General features: G+C 43.6%; 1 protein-coding gene across 1 annotated transcript in view; it reads left to right on the plus strand.

Annotated features, from left to right (window-relative positions):
- LOC138288375 (coagulation factor XI-like) overlaps positions 1 to 24,120 on the plus strand; it is a 109,989-nt gene extending 85,869 nt beyond the window's left edge. The window contains exons 9-11 of the mRNA XM_069229945.1: positions 3,787 to 3,946; positions 19,706 to 19,818; positions 23,884 to 24,120. Coding sequence (XP_069086046.1) covers positions 3,787 to 3,946; positions 19,706 to 19,818; positions 23,884 to 23,888 — 278 coding nt within the window. The 3' untranslated portion in view covers positions 23,889 to 24,120. The remainder of the gene's footprint in view (positions 1 to 3,786; positions 3,947 to 19,705; positions 19,819 to 23,883) is intronic.
- The last annotated feature ends 1,312 nt before the right edge of the window (positions 24,121 to 25,432 follow it).

Below are 25,432 nucleotides of genomic sequence, written 5' to 3' on the forward strand. Positions count from 1 at the left end.
GTACATGCCTTCTAACTGCTCTGGTGTTTTCTGAATGTTACATGTGAGCAAAGCCACTGTGTTGGCTGAAACGCATCATGTTGGAGTAAATAGGCTAAACCTAATGCATTTACCAATGCTTGTTTGGCATCGGGCACCCATGGCAAAAAGCTAGCACATTAGAGGTAATTGTTAGCATTAGGGAGGATGGCCAAGGCATATAGAAGAAGGTCAACCAGGAAAAAATGCTGACACTCACATACTGGAGGTAAATTTTGACATAAGGGTCACCTATTGTATATGGCTGAAATTAATGTCAATTTTCTGGGACTGGCATATTGCAATGTAATTTTAAGCAGAAGAGTGGCCCATGACAAAATGCTGGCCCTATTTATTTGACAAGTGCCCTTTCATAGCCTATGGCCATTCAGCAAATTTTGTGAAATTATTGCTTTAAAATGCACTATTTAACCTATTATTTCAACCAGAAGAGGTCTGGCTCACTTGTTCCTCTCACTTGCTACAATTTAGGGCACATATTGCATTACCCCCCACCACCTTCAAAGATCAGCACACTAATAAAGGTGTTTCTAAAATGGATATTTGTGTTGTTATCTCAATCTTGGAGTTATTATAGAACTTCATCTATGCCACTTATTGTTAATTATTCCTGGTTAAGATCAAGTTACATTACTTCCTGGGTAGATTTAGGATCAAAGGTCATATGAGACCAATTCCTTTGACGTCCTTAAGGTCAAAGCTATGTGATGTCACTTTCGCTACCCCTCCAATTTTGATGAATTGATGTCCGTGAGTAGTAGGTTGGACAATCATTTATTATAATAAAGTGTGTTTGAGTGCTGAGCTCGAGCACCCCCACAGGACCTCCCTGAGAAGCCTGTGACCTCACTGAAAGTCTACTGCTGAAGGGGTGTTACTTGGTCCTCCTTGCAGAGACATAGTTGGAAGGACTGTGGTACAACAGAGGCAGACAATCACAGCCCACACGGTTGAGACCCAGTAGCCCCTGTGGCCTACAAACACGGTCCAACTGTTTCACTAGGACATGTCTCTAAGAGCAAACATGTGCAGGTTGGCTTTTTTCATGCCACGTGTACAATAGAAATGCCCAATTTGCCGGAAACTTAAATGATGAACAGAACAATATATAACACTGTTTGTCTAACTGCCATCAGGCTTTGTAATTCACAGAGCTGACCGGTGGTGTATTAATTTAGAAGAATCATTGATTTTGCCTTCTTATTCCGACCAGAAATGTACCAGTGTTGAACCTTTCTTTAAAGCACGTGTTCTTTGGTACAATTCACTGCCCTTATAAAGGGTCCCACAAGCATCACCAAGGAAAACAGACGAACCATCTCAATTCTTCTTGCCAAGGAAACTCACAGTAGAGGAGCTTTGACCATCTTCCACTTTTTCTCTTCCTGCTTCAGCTGCTCTACCATCTGGGCCATTCCTGCCTGGCCCATGTCCCATGTCGTTCCCGACTTACTCCGCATTGGGTGAAACCTTCCATTCCACTCCTTATCTCTTTCTATATGGAGGGTGGTGCTTGGGGTGGGGGCTCAGCACCTGCTCTCCCTGGGGCTCTTTTCTTGACGCCCTTCGTGCCAGGTCAACCAAAGAAACCATGCGTCTCCTTTAAATCATACAGAGTCAGGAAGGAACGACTGACAGGCAGTGATTTAAATGGGCAGTTACTGAGTGACCCCAAGATGTGCAATGCTACTACTTCGAAGCAACCATGTACTCTGGAATAGGGTGTCTGTTTTAGTGAAAATAATGAAACGTTTGTTTAATCAATGGCATTCAGAGATCTTAACGTTTTGTAGACATAGATGATGGCAGGAAACAAAAATGTCCGAGTAATAAAGAGTATATTGTTGTGATTAAGACATTCAATCGCTAAGTTGGTGTTGCATGGAATTTTCAGTCACTAAACACAGTCCCCTGTCTGTTTTAAACAACATTCTGAAGTCCCTTGAAACACTCGTGAATTTCATTTAGTATACATAAGATCCATAAAGAAAATATATCCTTGCATTTTTTCACAAAGCAGGAAAACTCCGAACCAAACTGAAATGCCCTTTAAAATGTTTACGAACTACACAGCCATTAAAGCAAAATTGAACTGAGAGTGACTAATTCTGTATGACACCTTAAATCATCTGCAGACAAAGCCAAGGGAAATCTAAGTTGTAGTAAATAGTGTATTTTGAGAAATCTATTGCTATTCATGTTCTCCATCTCCAGTTAGTATTGCTAACCAGCATCTGCCTTCTGACACCCTCTCTCCCTGTTTTTACCCACTGTCTTTCTTCATCTTGCCCACTTCTCAGCTTTTCATCCCTTCTTGCCAACTGCCTTCACACTTTCTAACCACCCATTCCACCAGTCACATTTTGCCAGTCACATTCTCTCTATCCCTTGCATTCCCTGTCTGTTTACCCATCCTTTTTCTCAGTACCATGACTGCTCCCCAGTGCTTAATGTGTCAATAAAGTCAATAAAAATGTGCCGGTGCCCAGAGCTGTCCTCTGAAACAAGCGGCTGCTGCAATTAAATGTGCGAGCACAGAACACTGAGGTCGAGTAATCCTGAAGCCATCTTGGGCCTCTTTAATCCATTTACAGCCACTCTCTGCCCTTCAGCTCAATCTTGCAGCTTTCTCCCTGTGTGGCGCTTTTTCTTTTTTCTCTTCCTCCATCTTTTCCATATGTCTTTTGCTCACAGTAAATGCTTAAGGCAGAAAAATAACTGGTGTCCCTCAAAAATAAGTGCCAGTGCCCCGCACCGGAAACCACAGGCCCAAATTAAGCACTGCTGCTCCCTTGCTCTCAGTGTCATTAAGCGTCTGGTGTAAAGATAGCACTGCTGCCTCTCCATGCTTATGTTTTAAAAAAATCCTATAGGTAGAACATACACCCATATGTAGACATGAGGCTTTTGGGCAGCCTTCTTCATTCTTCTGTTCCAGTGGGAATCACATTTTATTTTATTTCCGCCCACAACATGCAGCTTGGGAAAATGGGTAAGCCATCTTCATCCATTGGCTGTGATGCACTGTTAGTAGTACGATTTCCTAATGATATGTGCACACCTGCCTGAAAATGAGCACACTTCAGTGCAAAGACTGGGTGTGCATGGACTTCTGTATCATTCATTTTAATATTAATGTTGGGTGTCATTTTGTGCACATTGCATATGTTTCAACAGGAAAAAGGCATACTTGCCATGGCCACACCAGTTGTCTTTGCAGATGCTTGATTATTCATGTACTCCACCTGTGTCCCATCCCTCCGTTCCTCTTTCTTCCTGTTTTCTCTGAGTGTCTTAAAACAAACAACACCCCTGCTTTCTTGCCATTCCTCCACTTTCCTTGGTCTTCCCCAGTTACCTTTTCCTCTCCAAGTTATGAACCATGTAACAGAAAGTTTTAAGTAAGGCCTCTTCAATAATGAGTGCCCCTGTTGCTAATGCTGTCCGGCCTGGGGATGGTGCCGGAACTAGATATGCCGCATAGTTAACCGTAAAAGACATGCCACTGAGCGGTGAGAAATGGGTTGAAGGTGGCAAGATTAGTGATTAGCAGGGCTCCTTATCATAGATCCTAGTGGAAGTGGAAATATTTTAAAGTGTGTTTCCCCACCCTCTATGTCAACATGCCAAATGAAGCAGCCATGAGAAGCAAACGCCACAGTAAACAAGAACCCATCAGTCTCCATTTGTATGCTTCTCTAGGAGTGTGTGATGTCCTTCCCTTAGCTGTTGTTTCTTCTTTTGCAGCATGCAGTGACCACATGTTTAAAGGTTTGGACTTTCCAGGAAATGACCGCGGGGTGATGAAGGCCGAGTCACACCTACAATGTCAGGAGTTCTGCAAAGAGGATCCTTTCTGCCTGTTTTTCACCTATGTGGAAGACACCTTCTCTAACGTAGCCCAAAGGTACATTTTATTTCTTCAAGTCAAGTTTGAGTAAATATCTCATCATACTTGTGTGCAACTAACTACAAGAGCTAAAATGAAATAGCACTTATTGACATTTTTTTAATGTTTCTTGAGATGAGCAGGAAGCATCAATAAGCAGTAGGTAGATAATATTATTTTTGTTCCAACTAACTGGTACTCAAGTTATCAACATTAGTTGGCTTCAATGTATTGTGCCATTGGTAGTGTTTGAAATAGTGCTCAGATCGTCAGTTAGCTGTTTTCAGTGCATATACAAACAGAAAGAGGTTACAGGGACCAGGGAATGTGTACCTTTGGTGGGTCAGATACCGGTGAGCTACCGGAACAGAGAGGTTCAGCTGAACATCAAAGGCCGGACGCCATTCAGAAGTATGGTGGTGTTAGACCTGTCAGCCTTAAAGTGGTCTTCCCCCAAACTTGTTGCCTACTTATCTCCAGTTTTTGCTAAAATGTGTTTTTGTTGGCTTCTTGTGTGCATTTTACAACTGATAACCAGTGCTAAAGTGTTTGTGCTCACTCCCCTAAGCATAGTTTGAATGGAATATACCTAACTGGCATATTTAATATAATTATGTGTCCATTTTAGAGTGGTATATCATAAATCCACAGCCTGTAGATTAAATTCTACCAGTAGGCCTACAGTACTTATTGTGTCACCCACTTAAGTAGCACCTTAAAATATATCCCAGGCCTGCCCCTGCAGCCTGAAGTTTAAACTGACACATAGCCTTGGCACTCACACACCGTTACTAAGCCTTAAAATTCCATTTTGTTACATTTAAATCACCCCTAAGGTAGGCCCTAGGTAGCTCATAGACCAGGGTGATTTGTAATTAAAAGTCTGGGCATTTACTTTTAAGTCCGACATGTCCTGGTAGTGAAAAACCTGCATATTTGTTTTTCACTACTGTGGGGCCTATTCTTCCCATAGAATAACATTGTGGATTCCTTATTACATTTAATAAGCTGCAGTGTTCAATTGGGAGCAGGCCAGTATGTCATGTTTGGTATATATTTGTAGTGATCAACTCCGTGTAGTGGTAAAGTTGGATTTTTTATTACAATTATGAAAATGCCACTTTTAGAAAATTAGCATTTTCCTGTCCTTAGCCCTTTGTGCTATATGTCCGAGGTTGGCACTTTGATCTTTTAGGTGCTAGTTTTTACTAAAAGCTTTAAAAATTCATTATCCTTGTTATATTGATTCAGTGTCAAATGATATATTAAAATGTACTTTCTTTTTCTAAATTGGTTTGGGATTTTTCTTGTGTTGTGTTTTCACTTTATTACTTTTTGTGTGCTCCATAAATACTGTACTCATTGCCCCTAAGTTAAGCCTGACTGATTTTTTTCAACCAAGCTACCCAGGGTTAAGCACAGGTTCATTTAGTGACTTTTTGTGGTTTACCCTGCAGGGGGTTGTGGCTGTTGCTTGGCCAGGGCTCACACCCTAGTCAACCAACAGCCCAATTTCTCCCAGGGGGTTGTCAGGAAGTTATGTTAGCATATACAAAAGTACTGTTTTCCAGCCTCAGTTTGTATACATAATGCCATTGCTGGGGCATGGATTCATCAATGAGGCTACTCATTGCAGCCAATGGCTTTATTACATTTATCGCAAGTGAGGTGGTCTACCTGCTAAAACCCTGGGGAGATATTAAACATTCTAGTGGACAGGGAGCAGAGTGCAGGACACTGAACACCATGTCCTCCCCTAGCTCTCAGGAAAGAAAGTGCTGGGGGGTAGCTGAACCTCTAGAACCATGTTTCCTCGATTGAGAAAATTACATTTCATCTACCTTAACAAAGAGAACTTGCTCTGAACAACAAATCAGTTTAAGTGTCTCAGACGGATAGTCAATTGGAGTGTACGTTCGTAATTCCTTTTCCTCTTAGGAGGAGATCAGATCACACTAGTTGATCTTGCTCTGTTTGGCTTCTGCACTTCCTGTGCCTGGAATATCTGTCACTGCTGAGCACCTGTGCAGGGAATATGTCTGTCGCTCTTGAGCACCTGTACCCAGAATATGTCCGTCACTGCTGAACACCTGTGTACAGAATATCTCTGTCACTGCTGAGCACTTGTGCACGGAATATCTCTGTCACTTCTGAGCACCTGTGCACGGAATATTTCTGTCACTGCTGAGCACCTGTGCACAGAATATCTGTCACTGCTGAGCAACTGTGAACAGAATATCTCTATAACTGCTGGGTACCTGTGCATGAAATATATGTCTGTCACTGCTAAGCACCTGTGCATGGACTATATTTGTCACTGTTGAGAGCCTGTGCATGCAATATCTCTGTCACTGCTGAGCACCTGTGCACAGAATATCTCTGTCACTGCAGAGCACCTGTGTTCCAAATATGTCTGTCACTGCAGAATACTGGTGCACGCAATGTCTGTCACTGCTGAGCACCTGTGCACGCAATATGTCTGTCACTACTGAGCACCTGTGCATGCAATATGTGTATCACTGCTGAGCACTTGTGCATGCAATATGTCTATCACTGCTGAGTATCTGTGTACGGAATATTTCTTTCACTGCTGAGTAGCTGTGCATTGACTATGTCTGTCACTGCTGAGCACCTGTGCACTGAATATGTCTGTCACTGCTGAGTACCTGTGCACGCAATATCTATCATTGCAGAGCACCTGTGTACGTAATATCTCTGTCACTGCTGAGTACCTGTGCTCAAAATAGTCTGTCACTGCTGGCCACTTATGCACGGAATATCTCTTTCGCTGCTGAGTACCTGTGCATGGACTATGTCTGTCAATGTTGAGCGTCTGTGCATAGAATATCTCTGTCACTGCTGAGTGACTGTGCACAGAATATCTCTGTCACTGCAGAACACTTGTGCATGCAATACCTCTGTCACTGCTGAGCACCTTTGCACTGAATATCTATCCCTGCAGAGCACCTGTGCTCCGAATTTATCTATCACTGCAGAACTCTTGTGCACACAATGTCTGTCACTGCTGAGTACCTGTGCACGCAATATGTCTATCACTGCTGTGCACCTGTGCACGCAATATGTCTATCACTGCTGAGTACCTGTGTATGGAATATCTCTTTCACTGCTGAGCACCTGTGCATTGACTGTCTGTCACTGCTGAGCACCTGTGCACAGAATATATCTGTCACTGCTGAGCACCTGTGCACAGAATATGTCTGTCACTGCTGAGTACCTGTGCACGGAATATCTGTCACTGCAGAGCACCTGTGCACGGAATATCTGTCACTGCAGAGCACCGTGCATGGAATATCTCTGTCACTGCTGAGTACCTGTGCATGGGACATCTGTCACTGCTGAGTACCTGTGCATGGAATATCTCTGTCACTACTGAGTACCTGTGCATGGAACATCTGTCACTGCTGAGTACCTGTGGTCAAAATATGTCTTTCACTACTGGCCACTTGTGCACGGAGTATCTCTGTCACTGCTGAGCACCTGTGCATGAAATATGTCTGTCACCGCTGAGCACCTGTGCATGGAATATCTTAATAACTGCTGAGTACCTGTGCATGGAATATGTCTGTCACTGCTAAGTACCTGTGCTCGGAACATCTCTGTCACTGCTGAGTACCTGTGCACGGAATATCTGTCACTGCAGAGCACCTGTGCACGGAATATCTGTCACTGCAGAGCACTGTGCATAGAATATCTCTGTCACTGCTGAGTACCTGTGCATGGGACATCTGTCACTGCTGAGTACCTGTGCATGGAATATCTCTGTCACTACTGAGTACCTGTGCATGGAACATCTGTCACTGCTGAGTACCTGTGGTCAAAATATGTCTTTCACTACTGGCCACTTGTGCACGGAGTATCTCTGTCACTGCTGAGCACCTGTGCATGAAATATGTCTGTCACTGCTGAGCACCTGTGCATGGAATATCTTAATAACTGCTGAGTACCTGTGCATGGAATATGTCTGTCACTGCTAAGTACCTGTGCTCGGAACATCTCTGTCACTGCTGAGTACCTGTGCACGGAATATCTGTGTCACTGCTGAGCACCTGTGCACAGAATATGTCTGTCACTGCTGAGTACCTGTGCACGGAATATCTCCGTCACTGCTGAGCACCTATGCTCAGAATATGGCTGTCACCGCTCGCCATTTGTGCACGGAATATCTCTGTCACTGCTGAGCACCTGTGCACAGAATATGTCGGTCACTACTGAGTAGCTGTGCACAGAATATCTCTGTCACTGCTGAGCACCTGTGCATGGAATATCTCTGTCACTGCTGAGCACCTGGGCACGGAAGATCTCTATAACTGCTGGGTACCTGTGCACGGAATATGTCTGTCACTGCTAAGTACCTGTGCATGGACTATGTCTGCCACTGTTAAGAGCCTGTGCACTGTGCATGAAATATGTCTGTCACTGCTGAGTAGCTGTGCATGGAATATCTCTGTCACTGTGAGCACCTTTGCTAAGAATATGGCTGTTACTGCTGGCCACTTTTGCATGGAATATCTCTGTCACTGCTGAGTACCTGTGCACGGAATCTGTCTGTCACTGCTGAGTAGCTGTGCACAGGATATCTGTCACTGCTGCGCACCTGTGTATGGAATACCTCTGTCACTGCCAAGTACCTGTGCATGGATTATGTCTGTCACTGTTGAGTGCCTGTGCACAGAATATGTCTGTCACTGCTGAGCCCCTGTGCACGGAATCTGTCTGTCACTGCTGAGTAGCTGTGCACAGGATATCTGTCACTGCTGCGCACCTGTGTATGGAATACCTCTGTCACTGCTGAGCACCTGTGCATGGAATATCTCTGTCACTGCCAAGTACCTGTGCATGGACTATGTCTGTCACTGTTGAGTGCCTGTGCACAGAATATGTCTGTCACTGCTGAGCCCCTGTGCACGGAATATGTCTGTCACTGCTGAGCACCTGTGCAGTGAATATCTCTGTCAGTGCTGAGTACCTGTGCACGGAATATCTGTCACTGCTGAGCGCCTGGGCACGGAATATGTCTGTCACTGCTGAGTAGCTGTGCACAGAATATCTCTGTCACTGCTGAGCACCTGTGCATGGAATATCTCTGTCACTGCTGAGTACCTGTGCAAGGATTATCCCTGTCACTGCTGAGCACCTGTGCTCAGAATTTGGCTGTCAATGCTGGCCACTTGTGCACGGAATATCTCTGTCACTGCTGAGCACCTGTACTCGGAATATGTCTGTTGCTCCTGAGCACCTATTCACAGAATATCTCTGTCACTGCTGAGCACCTGTGCACAGAATATCTCTGTCATTGTTGAGCTCCTGTGCACAAAGTAAAGTATCTCTGTCACTGCTGAACACCTGTGTACGGAATATCTCTGCCACTGCTGAGAAACTGTGCATGGATTATGTCTGTCACTGCTGAGCACATGTGCATGGCTGGTCTCTGTTCCTGATGGAACTTGTGTCAAGTTTTATTCTCTGCCAATGCTGAAGCACTGCCTAACACTGTGCCTGTACCTGTCTATAGTGTATCGTGCTTGCTGCTGTGATCCAGTCTACATTGTATCTCTGTCATTACATCTGTGAACAATAAATCTCTGTCACTTCTGAGCTCGTGAATGCAGTGTCTCTCTGTCACTGCTTGGACAGTTGTGTCTTCAGTAAATCTGTGTCACTACTATAATCCTCTCTGCAGTGCCCCTTCTGTCACTGCTGAGCTCCAGTCTCCAATGCATGATTGTCATGCCACCTATGTACAATATATCTATTTTACCACTGGGCACCTGTCTACAGTGTACCTCTTCCACTGCTGGGACAGATCTCTGCTGTGAATCTGTCACCGCTAAGCTCCTGTTTATGGCGCAGCTCTATTGCTGCTGAGCTCCAATCTACAATGTATCACTGTTGTTTCTCCTGCTCACAATGTTTCTTTTACCACTTAGTTCCTGTCTATTGATTATCTCTGCCACTGCTCCTGTTTACAGTGTATCTGCTACTGCTGAGCTCCTACAGCAGTGTATCTCTGTCACTGCTGGGACTGACGTGTCTACAATGAATCTCTGTCACTGCTAAGCTCCGGCTTACAGTGCATCTCTACCGCTTCTTAGCTCCAGTCTACAATGCATCACGGTTGTTGCACCTGTTTAGTGTGTATCTGTTGCCTCTATAATGTATCACTGCCACTGCGCCAGTGTACAGTGTATCTGCTGAGCTCCTTCAACAGTGTATATCTGTCACTGCTGGGAAACGTCTGCAGTGTACCTCTGTTGTGGCTGCGCTCTTGACTTCTCTTAATCTCTGTAATTGCTAAGGGTACTGTCTGCAGTGTATATCTGTCACTGCTGGGACTGACATGCTTATAATGAACCTGCCACTGCTGAGGGTACTATCTGCAGTGCATCTCTGTTTCTACTCGGGCATGTGCCTAGAGGGAATCACTGACACTGCTGAGCTCCTGTCTACAGTGCACCTCTGTCCTTGATGTGCTCCAGCCTGCGGTGTAACTCAGTCACTGCACCTGTCACAGTGTGTAAATGTCACTTTCGAGCTTCATTTTTCAGTGGATCTTTGTCACTGCTAAAGCGCCAGTGCACAGTGCATCACATGTGGTGCACCAGGCTACAGGGTATCTCTGTTACTGGTGCACACAGACTACAAGTATGTGTGTCACTGCACCTGTGTGCAGTGTGGGTCTATCACTGTGGAACTCCTGCCTACAGTGAATATCTGTTACTGTTTGTATTCTGTCACTTTATGCACTGCAGTGTTCTAGCAGCAAGTCCATGAAATGAGTGCTGAGTATTAGCAGCATAAATATATTACCAGCATGAAGTATCACAGTAGTAAAGTGATATTCCCTTTCTGAACAGTTCCCAGAGCTAGGTTTGCTGCAACCTGTTAATGCACTAGAGATAACCGGAGTGAGGGGTGGAAACTGGGGTAGTGGGTTTTGGTGTGCTTGCCATGTCTCTTAACCCCCGTTGCCCTTTCATTAGGGGCGGCTCCTCCATGAGGGTGTAGTAGCGTCATCCCACGACAGCTACAAAACCTTTACAAGGAAACGAAAACATACAGTGTTTGTTAACGTTTCCTTGTAAAGGGGCGGGCCACGGGATGATGTGCTCTGAGGGGGAGTGCCGGTGGAGTGCTCCCACTCAGCACTCCCCCAGCACTCCCCCTCAGAGTGCAAGTGTGTTTGGCCGGCCTTCTCGTAATACAGCATCAGTATTACGCTGGCACGAGATATCCAGCAGCCGTCAGACTGTGCAGCAGTCACGATTGGCGAGGCGGGTAGCCGGGGAAAGGAGCGATCCAGCTGGAGGTCTAGTACACTGTTAAAATCTCCACCTCACAGGTTACTTCATCAAGAAAGCGGGCTAGAGAGCCTGCTAAGGAAAGAGGCCTGCTCCAACTTGGGTACGAAAATGGACCCCAGCAATATCATCCAGCCTCTCAGTCGTCCGCGCACTATCACATATCGTCCCTCAGCATCAATCTCACAGCTGTCAACCAGCCGTCCACCATAAACGAAGTGCCCAGGCATATCCAGATCAGGGCCCCCCTAGCGTATGAGGAGTAATTAGTCACAAATAGCTGCCCTTGCCTGCGCCTTCACATTTGCACAGCCTTCGATTGCGTTAGGTGGGTTTCCTGCAAGAGCGCTATTTGAATTCAGTGCCTTTTAAGATATGAATTTATGGAATATCTATGCGCTGGTGTGTGTATGCCACGCACATTCCATGTCAGGACGTTAATGTAGGTCATGCTGGGGTGCAGGTGAGTAATGTCCAGGTGGTCTGTTCACCGGGCGGGGCGCAGGGGAAGGGGACAGAGGCACAGGGAACCCAAACTCCAATCAAAACCAAACATGCGCAATTCAGAACCAACTGCTGTCTTAACGAGAAAATTGTGAAATACCATCAGAGTGGAGGGACACCAGGTAGCCGCCCAAAACTTTAACTGTCCCGTTAGCATCACCAGTGTGAGCGGGAAGGACCCACTGACAATGGGCAAGATGGGGGAAGGTGACTGGTTAAAAACTCGGTAGTCCGAGGAGGTGGAGGCCCCAGACCTAGTGCGGACATGGGTGGCAGGTGAATGCACGGAGCGGTGTCTATTATAAGATCAAATTGACCGCGTGGAGAGCTGTCACTGCCGCCCTAGCAAAAGTGAGAAGCAGCGCAGCACATCAGTGCACTTGGGGGGCTTGCTAGCTAGTTTGCGTGGAGGAAAATAGAACATGTAATGTAATGTAATAGTATTTATATAGCGCTTACTACCCCTGATGAGGCGTCAAAGCGCTTTTCGGTGAGTAGCATGCTACTCTGGAACCCAACAAGAATTAGTGATGGATTAGTATCGGGAAATATGAGTACAGTTTTAGTATTATTATGAGTTAATTTGAGCCGCGGATGTGAGAGTTTGTTAGATTGATTGGAGTAATGGAGGGGTGGAGCAGGAAAGAAACCCAGAAGTGTTAATTGGGAGTATATCCTTCATTTACTCAACCCAAAGGCTTGGGATGAGTAAAGGGGGATGGAAGAGGGAAGAGTCTGTGGAAGGGTTAGGGAGAGCATAGTAGCAGGGTGAGATAAATGAGAGAGAATTTAGTAGGGTTGTGTGGGAGGTCATGGTAGTAGAGTGAGGTTTGGTGAGTTAGATGTGGAAGCGGAGGGAAGAGCTTAGGCAGAGTTATTTAGGAGATGAAAGTAGTAGAAAGGATTTGTGATGAGTCAGAGTGGGAATGGAGGATAGTTTGATAGAGACATGACATATGATGATGGGTAGATAAGTGTGATAAGATGAGAGCAGGAATTCGTAGATATCTAGTATAACAACCCACCCAGGAGTCATGCAATGACCCACGAACATGCCAAGCACAGAAACAACATATACACATACATACATACATATATATATAGATATGAATACACACATACACACACACATACAAACACACATGAATACACACACATATGCACATACAATACATAATTAGAACCATGGGAAAATACACTTAGTCAAACAGGTTTAAAGAGTGTGTGTGTATTTTATTGTTATGACATAGTAGGGATACATATTTTCTAAAGAACTATATATAACTAGAAATATACACATAATCAGAAAAAAATATTTATCTACATAGGCATATGCAGTCCATAGTTGTTTGAATATGGTGGTTATGAAAGAAAGAGACAACTCTTGAGTAGTTTTCTGAAGACTAGAAAGTTATCTGTGGCTCTTATAGTTGGGGGTAACGAATTCCATAGTTTGGCTGCTTGAACGGAGAAGGATGTACCACCTATAGTCTTTTTCTTGTAAGTTGGTGTTCTTAGGCGGGGTGCCAATCTTGAGCGGAGGTTTCTTTGTTGGATGTATTTGGTTCTTTTGTTTCTGATAAAAAGTGGTCCTGTTCCATGTATAGCTTTGTGGGTGATACAAAGCAGCTTGAAAGTGCATCTTCTGGCAACGGGTAACCAGTGTAGTGCTCCCAAGGCAGGGGAGATGTGGGCTTGCGGCTTTACATGTTATAGTAGCCTGGCTTCGGAATTCTGGATACGTTGTAGTTTTTTCATAATAAATAGAGATGATCCATGGTAGAGGCCATTGGCATAATCCAGTTTGGATAGTACAAGTGAGATAGTAGCTTCCACCTTGTGTGGAAATCCGAGGTGGGGGGAAGATGCGTCGTAAAGTCTTCAAGGTGATTAAGCTTGTTCGTGCTAATTTGTCCACTTGAGCATTCATAGTTAACTTAGAATCTATGGTGATTTCAAGGTTTTTAACTTCCTTGGATAATTGAGGAGGTGGTCCGAGATCGTCAGGCGAGACGCACAGAGGGTCATAACTTTTCGAGTCACCACATATGAGTATTTCTGTTTTGGAGGTATTTAGTTTGAGATGGCTCCAGGTCATCCACTGATCAACAGCTCTGAGACAACTGAAGATTTCTGAGTTGTCAATGTTTTTGGGGCATTCTAATTTAAGTAGTATTTGTGTGTCTTCTGCATAGTTGTAGCATGTGAGATGGAAATCATTGATCAATTCTGGTAAAGATATCATGCAGATGTTGAAAGGCCAAGGTGAGATGATTGATCCTTGGGGGACCCCTGCTTATGTGAGGTAGGGTTTGGACGAGAAGGGGGGAGAATAGATGATATTTGATCTTTTTTTAAAGTAGGATGTAATCCAGTCGAGAGCAGTCCCTTTTATGCCAGCTTTGTGGAGTCTTTGAATTAGAGTGTCATGGTCAACCGTATCAAAGGCAGCCGAGAGGTCCAAGAGAAGTAGTGCAGCAACTCCATTGCGGTCGACTGTGTTTTTAAGATCATCCTAGATTGCTATGAGTGCAGATTCAGTGCTTCTTCCTGGGCGGAATCCATTCTGGAAGTCTGAAAGTATAGAATTGTCTTCAATGTATTGTGACATCTGGGCGAATGCTGCTCTTTCTATCAATTTGCCCAGGAAAGGTCCATTTGTGATTGGTCTGTAGTTGTTGGGGTCTCGCGGGTCTAGGTATGTTTTCTTTAATAACAGTTGTATGTATGCCTTTTTCAGGTCTACAGGAAAAGTTCTTGTAGTTAAAGAGTTGTTGATGATTCTTCTTACAGGTGTGGCAGCAGAAGTAGATAGAAGAATGTTCTTGAAGATTTGTGGTGGGCAAGAGTCAGAAGGGCAACCAGAAGGTCTGCTTGCTTTGACCAAATCCACAAATTCACCTTGGGATATTTGTTTGAAGGACTGTAGAGGTTGGGTTGGTTTATTCTTAGAGGGTATTTTAGGAAAGGGGTTGGTGCTGATGGTTTTCTTCTGTTTTAAATAGGAGTCCAATGTGTCTGCCTTGGTTGTGTAGTGAGTTGCCAATTTGTTTGTGAAATCTTGAGTAGTGGGATGACTTCCTTCCATACATGTAGGTTTTTGAAATTCATTGAGAATTTTATAAAATTCCTTGGTTGTAGATTGAGCATTTTGAATTCTGTCTGGGTAGTACCTTTTTTTAGCTTTTTTGATTGATGATTTGTATAGTCTGTTAAGTTTGTGTAGCTGCAGTTTGTCCTGACTGTTGTTTGTTTTGAGCCAGGTCTGCTGCAACTTTCTGATTTGTTGCTTTATCTTTTTAAGTTCTGTGTTTCTCCAAGGTGTTGGTTTTCTTTTGTCGTGTTTAGTTTTTCTGAGTGGTATTAGGATATCAAAAGCTTCCTGTATCCACTCATAAAGTTTTGGCACAGAATTAATTGTATCTAGATCTGTGTTGGCTGTTAGTTGAGTTTCTAAGTCATCCAAATTGAGTTTGCTCCATGGTCGATAGGTGCATGTATGTAAGTAGTTGTGGGGTGTGTTGAGATGTGGAGTTGTATGTCGAAATGTTATCAAATGGTGGTCTGAACAAGTGATTGGCGTGATGCTATGAATAGTAACTAGTTCAGGCTTGGCAAAAATGACATCTAGGATGTGTCCAGAAATGTGTGTGGGATTGTGTACAATCTGATGTAGGTTCAATGCGACTAGGCCAGTGGTGATAGTTTTTGGATGGGGCATATTGGGTTTGTCAAACCAAATGTTTAGATCCCCAAGAATGCATAGGTTGGAGTATAGTGTAATAAGGTTTGAGACTGTGTCTAGAAAAGCATCTGGGAATGTGGAGTTGTTAGGTGGAGGTCGGTAAAGGAGGAGAAAATTATAGGAGGAAGTTGGAGTAGGGTGGCAAATGGTAAGGAGGGCTTCACAACCTTTTATGGAGATGTAGTCTGTTTTACTGAGGTTCAATGCCTGTTTGAATATAATAGCTAGTCCACCTCCTCTCTTGCCTATGCGGTTTTGTGTGATGGTTTGATAGCCTGGAGGAACCGCTTTGTGCAACACTGGGGCCATCTCATCTCCCAACCAGGATTCAGTTATGAATAGCAAGTCAGGTTGTGTGTCTGTGAGCAGGTCGTAGATGTGGTGCTTGTTTTTTTAGAATGATTGAGCATTTATGAGCTGGTAGTTTAGAAAAGCTGTGTTAGTGGTAGTGTTGTTTTGTTTAGGAGAAGGATAAGTAGTATAATTTGAGCTTGAAGCAGGAGTGTTGCTAGTTGTGATAACTGTTTGAGGCTCACAATAGTCTTGCTTTTCAATATAGTGTTCCTCTTCCAGCAGGTTAAGGAGGCATTTTGTTGGGTCTGTGTGTGCGGGTGGTGGGCTTGGTGGCTGAGAGAGCCATGAAGAGTGTACTGTTTTTTGTAGGGTAGTCTTATTATGTAATAGACAAGGGGATGCAAGGTTGCTAAGAGTGGCATGTTGCTTATTTTGTTTGCGTTTGTTTAGTGAGGATGGAGAATGGGTTAGGGGTGGTGGAGGAGCATGTGGATCATGATGTAAGGCTCTAAATTGTGCAATGGAGGAGAGGCGAGTGAATGAAAGTTGCTGGGTTGGGGTGCTTGTGTTAGGTGTTTGTGAAGAGTGAGAAAGCAGGGGTGAAGATAGGATGGAATTTGTATTCTTTGTGTAGTCCTGAGGGTGAGAGTGGGTACGATGATAAGTGTAATGTAAGTTTGTGTTGATTTGATGTGCTGATGTGTGTGGTCTGTATTGTTTCTGTGGAATAGTGAGATAGGATATTGGTGTAGTTGTTTTTGGTGAGGGATTTGCATGTGACCTACTTACTAGTTCTAATTCATCATAGTTAATAACTTGTGTTTACATTGATGAGACAAGGCAGGTTTCTAATGCTTTCTGGAGTTGGAGGTGGCCTCCCCCCTTGACTGAGTGAATGGAGAGGCTGTCAAAGGACGATCAAATATTTCCCCCTCTGTAGTTATATGTAACAAAATACGGAAACGGCAGTAAAGTGGACTCCCTAATTATGATGGTGAACCATATTGTGTCTACTGCCACCTACAGGGTGGGAACAAATATGCAGGAGGCCAAGAAAAAGGGCAGGAGGGCAATAAAGAAAGAAGGCAAGAAACAAAGAATGACAGAGGTAAAAAAAAAAGCAAGAGAGAAAGAAAGAGGGGTAAGATGGGAAGGGAAGTAGAGAAAGAAGGCAAGAATGAAATATTGCAAGAAAGAAGGCAAGGTGGGCAAAAAATGACAGGCAAGAAGGCAAGAAAGAAGTTAAGAAGGAAGGAAAGAAAGAAAAGAGGAAAGAGAAGGTAGGGAAGACATAAAAAGAAAGAGAGAATGAAATGTGTTAATAAAGAGAGAAGGTAATAAGGAAATAATGAGTAGGAAAGAGGGAAAGAGAGAAAAAAGAAAAATAAGAGAAAGTATGAAAGGAAAGGAAAGCAAGAGAGAAGAAAAAACTGTGAAGGAAAAAGGGAAAGTAAGCGAAGGAAAGAAGGCAAGACGAAAAGTGGGCAAACAAGAAGTTAAGAAAAAAGGCAATAAAAAGAAAGAAAGAAGACTAGGAAAGGAAGACTAGAGAAGGGAAGGGAATAAAAAAGAGAAAAAGAAGGAAAAACGAATAAGGAAAGAAGGAAGGTAAGGGGAGGGAGGAAGGAAAAAGTGTGAAGGCAGTAAGGAAAACAAATGTGAAGGAAAAAGAAAGTGGAAAAAAGAAGGCAAAAAAGAATGGGCAAGAAAGTAGACAAAAAGGAATGGACATGAAAGAAGGCAGGGAGGAAAGAGGACAGGAGGAAAAAAAGGAAAGAAAGAGAATGAAGAGAAAGAGGGGAAGAGAGAAGGCGAGAGAGAAGGAAAAGAGGGAAAGAGAAGGAAAGAAAATTAAAGAAAGAATGAAAGAGGATAGAATGAAAAAGGAAAGAAAGAGAATGAAGTAAGAGAAAGAGGGGAAGAGAGAAAGAGAGAGAAGGAAAAATAGGAAAAGAGAAGGAATGAGAAGGAAAAATTGCAAGAAGGTGAGAGAAAAGGAAAGAAAGAGAAGGAAAGAAGGAAGGAAAGAGGGGAGGAAAGAAGAAAAAATTAAAGAAGGCAAGAGAAAGAAGAAAAAGAGAAGGAAAATCATAAAAGGAAAGAAAGAAGGCTAGAATGAACAGGCTAGAATGAAAGAATATAATAGAAAGAAAGAGAGGGAAAAAGAAGACAAGAGAAGAAAAGAAAGATAAAAACATTTTATAGAATGGAAGATAAAGAGAGAAAAGGAAGGAAAGAAAAAATAATGTAGGATAATAGGTTATAAAATATAAAATAAATACAGAACAGTTTGCAAAAGTAAAACATTCCAAAAGGAGTTTACAACATCATTGGCAGGAGATGGGATTTGATAAAGAAGGAGTGTACATCAGAAGCCTCCTGCTATCACATCAGATTCAAACCACAAAGGCAACACTAAAGTAATTATAAAGTAGAAAAAAACACTAGCACTGAAGGGAACTATCGTGTATGCAGATGTGCTCCTTGTGAGCGATCAAAATGCAGTTACTCAAAGTAAAGTTATCCAGTGGTTTAAGTAGGCTGACCTACTGCCCCACGCTAAATGTTGTGGAGGATGGAAGCAAGATGTGAATGACACAACGAGCCAATGAATGGAGAGAGGTGGCTGAAAATCCCTATATGTAAGTAAGAAAAATAAAGAGGTATTGTCTAATGCCAGATCTAAAAAGGGAACAAACGTAAATCAATTCTTGCCTTGAAACAATGCATGCATAATTAACAGAAGCAGCATTTTAAAGGTAAAATGCCAAACAATGAATTAATCCTTTTCAAATGATTTTCACCTTGAAAAAGTGTCAGAATTCCTCATTGTCTTGTTATTGTGATCCATGGTACTAGCAACATATGAAAACATCCAAAGAACAAAAGAAACACTTCCCACGGCATAAAAGAAAAGGAAAGCTTCAATGAGAGAAATCCAACCAGAGTAGCTACATTCAAGTGCCGTTTCTCTTTAAAATAATTTACTGATGGTCTGTTTAACATTTTTAGATCATATATTTTTGATCACTTCACAAAAAAAGTTTTGCAACATTATATTTTTCAAAATAACAGTTTCTCAACATTTATTATTCGATATTGGTGTGTTTTATATGTTGCTTGTTTCTCTTGGGACTGTAAATGTAAACTTAAACATCACTACATTCTAAATCAGTGCAAGCCCTAAAATTAGCTCAAAAACTCTGCGCACCAGTTTCAGCAGTAACACAATTATGTAAATAACCCCACCATGGCCTCATCTCACCCAATACATTTTGGGGCATATTTATGAGAGCTTTGCATCATGCTTGCACCACACAGGCTTGACGTAGATCTCCAAGTCAAATTTTAAAAAACACGTAAAGGCACTTGTGTGGTTTTGAATGGCTTAAAAAAGCTTGAGTAGTGCAACGCATATTCCTGTGATGCATTACTTTGTGCAAGGTAAGCATTCCTTGAGCATTGCGTAGGTATTCCCACGCAGCCACCCACGGATTCGGACGCATTCCAAGGAATATCTCTCTAAGGATTGTTAGACTGCACAAAAAACAATCCTGCATGCAATGCAGGCACCGTTGCACCATCGTGCAAGGGTGCCTGCTTTGGCGTGAGGCAGCCCATTGGGCCCCAACCGAGGGTAAAGGACAGGAATGTGACGTATGCCTTGAACACTGTGCATTCCTGCCCTTTCCTTCCCAGTGATGCAGTGCAGCACCTCAAGGTGACTTGCTGCGCTGCACTGTATGACTTGGAATGAAGGTATATATGTTGAAATATGGTCCATTATGTGATAAACCTTGGTGACAGTCCAGCACAAAACTTAATTATGTTATGGAATGTTAGCCCCTGCTGCTAAATGGGCGTTATTTATTAAGCTGTACAGCTAATTAACTTATTTCTTTTTTGTCACCACAGAAAAGACTGTTACCTGAAGAGCTTGATTGCGCTCCGGAAGCCTCCTCAAATAAATGAACTCAAAGATGTGGTGTCTGGATTTTCCAGACCACAAACTGAGGATCCCCTTACAGGTAACCCAGACATGACAGAGTATGACATGACAAACTTGGGCCATCAGGGTGTATACTCACTATCTAATGTTCTGGCCCAGAGGGCCAAGACCACTTTCCGGTAGCCTGCATTGAGGTGTCATGGAATTTATTTTATTTCTTTATTTTTATATAATGTCACTCTACCTGTAAATTGGGTCCTAGAGGGCTATACAGTAAAATACCTGAAGAGACTGAGATCTGTTTACAAATACCCAAAAAGTTGACACAATTTACGGAAGAAAGTACAATAAATAGTTGATAGAACAAATGTTAGTAGATCATTTGAAATTAATTTTGAGTCTAGTAGGAAGGGGGAGACAACAGATTAGAAAAAGCAACAGGTGGCGGCGAGGGGCGGGTGGAAATATTAATTAATGACGGAATGAAGGCAAGGTGGAGGAGAACAGGTGAGGACATTAGGAGCTGAACAGTTACACAACTGGGTAACAGGTGAGAAGTGCAGAGACACAAGGCACGGCTGGATAAATGAACCTCTTTCTCTGAAAGCAAACCTGGGATCCAAAAGCTGTGGACATTGACTGAGAACAATGATAAAAACAGTTTAAATGAGGAAGACAAAGGCCCTCATTACGATCTCAGCGGTTTTAATAGAAGACCACCAGCGTGACTACCCCCCCCCCGACCGTATAATATTTTTCCCGCGGGCCGGCGGGTGGAAACAGTGTCAGAAGGGAAAAGGGCCGTAATATTGACAGCGGCTTCAAATGGAGCCGCCACCAATGTTGGTGTGTGGCAGGTGCAGCTGCACCCGTCACGCAGATCATTGCCCGTAAATTGAGCAGTGACCTGCGCGATGGGGCCCCGCACGGGGGCCCGAAGCACCCCTTCCACCAGCCTATCCTTGTGGGGTTCCCCCGCCAGAGAAAGGCTGGTGGCAGAAGGGATCATTATCCGAGGGGCAGCGCTGTCGGAAAATGATTCCCTCCACCGTCAGGCTGCCTGTCGGTGGCAGCCTGGCGGTGGAGGAGGGACGCCATTGGCAGTCCTCACTGTGTCCATAATATGGCGGTTAAGCCATGCAAACAGCCTTCTGCGATGCACATTCACAATTTGCGAGTCGGTAACGACTCGCAAATTGTGAATGCGACTCGCAAATAGGAAGGGGTGTTCCCTTCCTATTTGCGACTCGCATCGCAATTCGCAGTTACCACCAGTGTCACACTGGTGGTAACTCATTTGCAAAAGGGAAGGGGTCCCCATGGGACCCCTCCCCCTTTGTGAATGTTGGCAAAAAGGTTTTTTCAGAGCAGGCAGTGGTCCAATAGACCTCCATGTCTGTGACTGCTTTTTCAATAAAGCAGTTTTTAAATTTATTTTGCAACTCATTTTCCTTTAAAGAAAACGGGCTGCAAAATAAAATAAAAAACTGCTTTATTGAAAAAGCAGTCACAGACATGGAGGTCTGCTGACTTCAGCAGGCCACCATCCCTGTGAGTGCAGGGACTCGGTATGGGGTCGCAAAATGCAACCCACCTCATTAATGTTAATGAGGTGGGTCTTTGCGACCCCATAGCGAGTCGCAGACGGTGTCTGAGACACCGTTCTGCATCCGAATTTGTGATTCGGAAATTGCGAGTCGCACCGACTCGTAATTTCCAAATTGCAAATTCGGAAATTGCTACATCTGGCCCTAAGTCACCACTCCCCCATGGCAGCAAAAGTAAAGCCCAAGCATGTGAAGACAGGAGTCACAGGAGGCCTGGCTCACTTCCAGCAGGAAGAGAATCCATAGGGACCTAGAGAGCCATTCCCTAAAATGTGGAAGAGTGGGTTGTGAAAGGAAGAGGTCCCCAGTGGGTGATATTAGGATGTGCATCTGTTTCTAAGTGTCTTCTATGTAGGGATGTGAGTCCAGAACAGGTGGCCAGGGGAGTAGCGTGACAAGACCTAGGAGGATTTATAGGGTTGTGACAATCGATTTAATTAATATATCTGACTCAAATGTTTATTTTAGGGTATTATGGATGGGAAATCCGGCAGAGAAGTTGGCCCCAATTTTAGTCTCCGTTTTGAAAGCCACAGTTGAAACCACTGTCCAGTTTTGAAGTTTCCACCTGGCCTTCACCTTCTCTGATGCTTTTGTCCCACAATGAAATGCGAAAACTGAGGCTGCTACAGTACTTAACAATATAATAAGAAATCAGGAGTCAAGCTTGAACCAGGATTGTGAAATGAATCAGTATACAATTCAACACATTTCTTAGTGTTTGTCTCAGAAGTAGCTGGGGAGAGGGGAAGTAAGTGGCACCACTTCCACCGACCCTCTCTCCTCTGCTGTCTTGCCCCACTCATCTCCCACGCCCCTGTTTGTGGTAGAGTTGATGATGCCCAACCAAGGGTCACTGGACATGCCTTGCCTGACAAAGGTATCATTTTAGTTAAATTTAGTTTCACATTACACTTAGAATTATTCCACATATGACTTAATGACTGTACATTTTGGTTAGCAAATCCTTTTTTTACTATAAAATGTGAGATATATTATTCTGTATAGGAAAAAGTGTGAAATTGGACATTAAACAAATGTTTAATTGCTGACAATTATTTTTCCTAGCATATTACATCGAACACATGCAATTCATTAACACATTTATACATATTTTCTCAAAGTATTTTTGCAGGAAAGGAAAGGCAGTGGAGTATCTCAATAAAGGTTTTCTTGCACAGTTTTATCTGAGACCTGATATTTACTTTGGAGTGCACAGAGCCTTAAATCAAGATCAATAGCCTTCTCAATCTTAAACATTGAAATTAGAACATTTAAAATAAAATCCTTTCAAACACAGACATCTCAACAGGGCTGCTTCAATGCTTCTGCTTTGCATGGGGTTCATGCTTACTGAACAATTTAATCCATTTCCCTATTCAAAGTGAAGAAGTAGGAAAGCTTGCTCTGACCTATCTGCTCCCCATTTCTGACAAGTGGCCAATCAGTGCCAATTGGTAAATAAGGCTGACCAATTGTCTAGTGTGTGGTGATGAGTTTCGCTCACAACCAGTATTGTGTTGTTTGGACCAACAACCCAAGCACCAGTCTAGTCTAGTATTTGTCAGAATCCGCCTGGTCTGCACATTCCACCCAAGTCCTGGATAATACCAGGTGCTACAAGCCTAATTAGTGCCAGGTTTCCAGAGTTTCTACTGGCTATGTATCTGAGCTCAGTTAATATTTTGTATATGTTGATACATATTATGCAAATATCCTAAAACCTGGGCTTGAATCTCTCCTTTATTAGGCAACTTTTCTTTAGGCCGTTGTGCATATTTGGTGGGCACAGAGGGCCATATTTACCGAAACAGTGGTGCAGGGCAACGCAGCACAGCAAGTGATCTTGCTGTGCAGCCATGCACCACTGGGAAAGGTCAGAAATGCACTGTATTTAAGAAATATGGTGTATTTCTATCCTTTTCCGCTGCCCTGGCACCTTTTTGGCTGCCTAGCGCCAATGCGGGCACCCTTGCACCATGGACACCTTCCTGCACAAAAAATCCATGGAGGAGTTTTCTTCTTTCCATGGGTGCTGCAGAATACAGCACCCATGGAAAGAGGAAAAACGAGGAGGAATAAAGATATTTCTCCTCGTTAAGCCTCCCCTGGGCTTTTGGGAGGCGTATTGTTTTGACGCATTCCCTTGTTTAAACGTCCTTGTAAATCTAGGAATGCGTCAAAACCCATGGGTGTTGCATGGGAAAACCCACTGCAGTTCCCATGGAACGACCCTCTAAAGTAGTGTACTGCCTTACTCAATATCTGTGAGGCCAGGAAAAGCCACATAAAGTGGCCTCGAGTGGCCTAACAGACATGGGTCTGCAGTCTGCACTGACCGAGCATAAAAAAAAGTGATGCTCCGTTGGCGCACGGGGCTTGTAAACATGCGCTAGCGTTCCTCTGTAGAGAACCCCTCTAATCTGACTTAGTAAAATAATAATGGAGAGGTTTCTGAGCTGACTTTATTTTAAGAAATACAATGTCCTCTTACTCAACTCCCAAAGCTGACTTGTTCTAATATCTTCTTTTAACAGTTTGATGAGTCTCCATCCCTTAAAGCTTCTGAAGGGCCCGAAGGACGGAAGGCTGATGAGGATTTTTCCAGCCAACAACGACTCCTCAGAGTACAGATTTAAGCTTCTGAGTTCCTTTGGGTGCTGGGGGGTGTCTGGGCATTAAGGTGTTGTGGTGGGTTCATATCCCTACTGTCTAATCTTTTTTCAGTAGAAACGAAAACTTTGTAAATCAAAAAATAAACCCAGTAAAATGTATATCTTTGAATTGGCTGGTGTATTTTTGATTCATTGTTTCACATGTATATTAGTTGGTCTGTGTAGCATGAGTTGCAGACATTAATTGCTACTAGGCACTAATAGAGAGGAACTGTAGAGAGTACTGGTTACAACTGGCCTGCTTGATGGATTGGGGTGTAGAAAATGCATGGTGTGAATGAAAGTGACTCATTTTGCATTTATAGGTCTGTGAGTCTAGAAGGCTACGTGCTGCTGATTGTAAGGAAAGGAGCTCAAAAGTCCAATTGAGATGCTTTGGAGCATAACCATGTCATGTGAGCCCATCAGTCAGGATTCGGTTGGTTGTAGAAGTATGTTTTTGATTTGAACCTGGGCCCATACTTAAGTCTTCTTGCTGCGCTGCCCTATGCCAATGTGAAAGGGCAGGAATGCACCTTATTTATGAAATAAGGCTCATTCCTGACCTTTCCCCCTGTGCTGGTGCCCAACTGGCTGCCTAGTGGAAATGCAGGCACGTTGCATGCAGAATTGTTTTTGTGTAGGAAGGCACACCTTGCTACACAGAAACGATCCCGAAAGGCATTTTCCTCTTTCCATGTGTGCTGCAGAATGCAGCATATGGAAAGAGGAAAAACAAAGAGAAATGAAAATATTTCTCCTCGTTACTTGTGCCCTGTAAAGTGTAAGGTTTTAGCTCTGCCCTAGGTTTACATGATTAAGTAAATCTGGGTCAGCGACTATTGGAATGCCTCCCTGATGCAGAGTGAGACAACATAGGGACTTGAACTGCCTTGCCTTACTTCATATCTATGAGGCATTGCACGGCCTCATAGATAGGGTTGAGAGGCCTGTGCTGCCGGAGAGTCAAAAAAAGTGATGCTTCGGTGGTGCAAGCCTCCCATAAATATGCCCCCTGATAGCTGAGGTTGGGGGTGCATGAAAGTCTGAGGGGGGGCTGTTGCATTGTACTGCACAATACAAGACTGGCCATTCTGCCTTTTGGCATGCAGGTCTGGTCAGCTTTCAAAGCTGGATGGGCAACCATGAACTAACCACAAAAGACCACAGAGGCCCATCTAGTTGTGGTCTTCTGCAGTGGAGGTAAGTTTGAACATTTTTGTCAGAGCTGATTTTAGTTGCCAGTCTGGTCTCCTCTTAGTTTACAGTTGGTTCTTGAGATGATAAGGGTTGGCCTTGTCACATAAGAGAGATTAATCAAACTGGTAGAGTTAAATGGTTTCAAGTAGATAGGTTGGTGCCATACCTTCCAAGTTTTAGTGGGTGAGGAACTTGGATGGACAGCCATTATCGGTTTCTGATGTAGGATGTG

This window comes from Pleurodeles waltl, chromosome 4_1, assembly GCF_031143425.1.
Source record: "Pleurodeles waltl isolate 20211129_DDA chromosome 4_1, aPleWal1.hap1.20221129, whole genome shotgun sequence".
Classification (NCBI taxonomy): Eukaryota; Metazoa; Chordata; class Amphibia; order Caudata; family Salamandridae; genus Pleurodeles; species Pleurodeles waltl.